Source organism: Myripristis murdjan, chromosome 20, assembly GCF_902150065.1.
Source record: "Myripristis murdjan chromosome 20, fMyrMur1.1, whole genome shotgun sequence".
NCBI classification, from domain to species: Eukaryota; Metazoa; Chordata; class Actinopteri; order Holocentriformes; family Holocentridae; genus Myripristis; species Myripristis murdjan.
In genome coordinates, this window is record NC_043999.1 from 1,101,128 (window position 1) to 1,103,627 (window position 2,500).

The 2,500-nt window shown below is 43.7% G+C and overlaps 1 protein-coding gene across 1 annotated transcript in view; it reads left to right on the forward strand.

Annotated features, from left to right (window-relative positions):
* Window positions 1-1,401: 1,401 nt before the first annotated feature.
* LOC115379171 (tomoregulin-1-like) overlaps window positions 1,402-2,500 on the forward strand; it is an 8,864-nt gene continuing 7,765 nt past the window's right edge. Inside the window, exons 1-3 of the mRNA XM_030079891.1 lie at window positions 1,402-1,555; window positions 1,743-1,852; window positions 2,072-2,201. Coding sequence (XP_029935751.1) covers window positions 1,402-1,555; window positions 1,743-1,852; window positions 2,072-2,201 — 394 coding nt within the window. The remainder of the gene's footprint in view (window positions 1,556-1,742; window positions 1,853-2,071; window positions 2,202-2,500) is intronic.

Consider the following 2,500-nt stretch of genomic DNA (forward strand, 5'->3'; position numbering starts at 1 on the left):
GCCCTTTTCCCTGTTTTGCCACCTGGAGTTCTCTGATAGAAGCCGGGACAGTGGAGCGTGCACTCGCCTCATCCCGCTCTCTGACGGCTGCCCGCCACGTGACGCAGGAGCCAGAGGGACGCAGCAGGTAAACAAACAACATGGCGGCAACAAGAGCTTCCCGTTTATGGAGCGACGAAGAGAAGAGACTGAACTTTGCCTGAAAACAATGAAAGAGCTCAACAGAACTACTGACGCTTTTCCACGAGCAGGTACTCAGCTCCACTCGGCTCAACTCGGTTTGGGTCGTACCGAGTCGAGTCGAGTGGAGCTGAGCTGAGCCGAGCTGAGTAGCTGCTCGTGGAAAAGCTCCACACGTGTTCAGACGGCAGAAGACACAGAAATGCTGACCTGTTACATATGAAGCTTCGTGACGCTGGTTTTCCTCCTCACACCGCTGAACACGTTCAGTCCGTGGTGGAAATACTGAAGAAGCACCTCTGAGGATTTCCTCACGCTGAGCCGCTAGAAGCCTCAGAGCTCTCATGTTTGTCCTCCTTCTAAATATAATAAATACATCACACTTCTGTTGTAAACTAAAGACGTAAAGACGTAACACAGGCCTGTGCAGAGAGGACGCCGTGATCAGGAAACACTTCCTGGTGTTTATCATGGAAACAGGGACATGAAGAACCAGGTTTCTCTGTGTTCCATGTAAACATCAGATCCTGGATCTGCTCAAAGCCGGGACACTGAAGACCATGTAAACACAGTTATTGATAATAATAATAATAATAATAATAATGATAATAATGATAATAATAATAATAATAATAAAATGATGATAATATAATAATAATGATAATAATAATAATAATGATAATAATAATAATAATAATAATAATGATAATAATAATAATAATAAAATGATGATAATATAATAATAATGATAATAATAATAATAATAATAATGATAATAATAATAATAATAATAATAATAATAGTTATAGTTTCACACTTTAACTAAACCTGTCAGATTTTACTCGACTAAAATCTTCTGATCTAATCTGAACTGAAACTGTTCAGATTATTAAACACAGGAGCAGCACGAAGAGTGTGTGTGTGTGTGTCTGTGTGTTTGTTTGTGTGTGTGTGTGTGTGTGTGTGTGTATTGGGTGTCCTTGTCGCTGTAATCACAATCAGAAACCAAACTGTGAGCCTGTCAGTAGAAAGAATAAACAGAAATCACTCAAAACACAACAGTGAGACAGAAAGCACTGCTGCACAAACACCCAGGACCCATACTACCATACTAACATACTAACATACTAACATACTACCATACTACCATACTAACATACTAGCATACTAACATACTAACATACTGCCATACTAGCATACTATCTAGTATGCAAAAACAGAATGAGTGTGTCCCAGTACACAGTGTGTCAGGTGCAGTTTGCCAACAGGACCAGGATGTTCTGCTGCACCTGCTCAGAGCATGCTGCTCTGCTTCTGACCCGCAACCAGGGAGTGACGTGGGCTGATGATGTCAGAGGCTCTGATGATGTCAGAGGCGCTGACGGGACGGTTTTATTTTTAATGGACTACAGGAAGAGAGACGGCCCAGGGTCATCTGTCTGTCCACCTGTCAGCCTCTCTGTGTGTGTGTGTGTGTGTGTGTGTCTGACACTCTGTGTGTGTGTGTGTGTGTGTGTGTGTGTGTGTGTGTCTGACGCTCTGTGTGTGTGTGTGTGTTGCAGACCTGTCGGAGAAGAAGAGCGACCTGCGTGTGTGTGACACCAGCACGTGTCGCTTCGGAGGAACCTGCCGCGAGAACGGAGCCGACATCAAGTGTGTGTGCCAGTTCCATGTGAGTCTCACACACTCACTCACACATGCACGCGCACACACGCACACACATACACACACACACACACAAACACACACAGGTGTTCGTTTTATGCCAGCAGCATCTTTTAACATCTTTTAAAAATATTGTACACTCCTCTCTGAATGACAAATTGTAATCTGTGTGTGTGTGTGTGTGTGTGTGTGTGTGTGTGTGTGTGTGTGTGTGTGTGTGCTGCAGTGCCATAAGAAGTACGTGCCGGTGTGCGGCTCAAACGGAGACACGTACCAGAACGAGTGTTTCCTCCGGAGAGCAGCCTGCAAGAAACAGAGAGCCATCAGCATCGTGTCTGAGGGGCCCTGTTACCCCGGTAACACACACACACACACACACACACACACACACATACAATCAATCAATCACTTTCATGTTGGTGGCCTTTAAAGAGGACATGAAACACTAAGCAATGTTATCATAATTTAAAGAAGGTATCTCACCCTAAAATGATTATATGAGTTTTAACACTGATGGCAAAAGAAATATCAAAATCTTGCCATTTAAGTTTAACTGTCAAAACAGTGGGGGGCGCCATTTTTATTCTGTTGACGGGCGTGACGTCACGGGATTGGTTGGTGCTACTTGTCAAACTAGCACTCAGTCATTCATTCA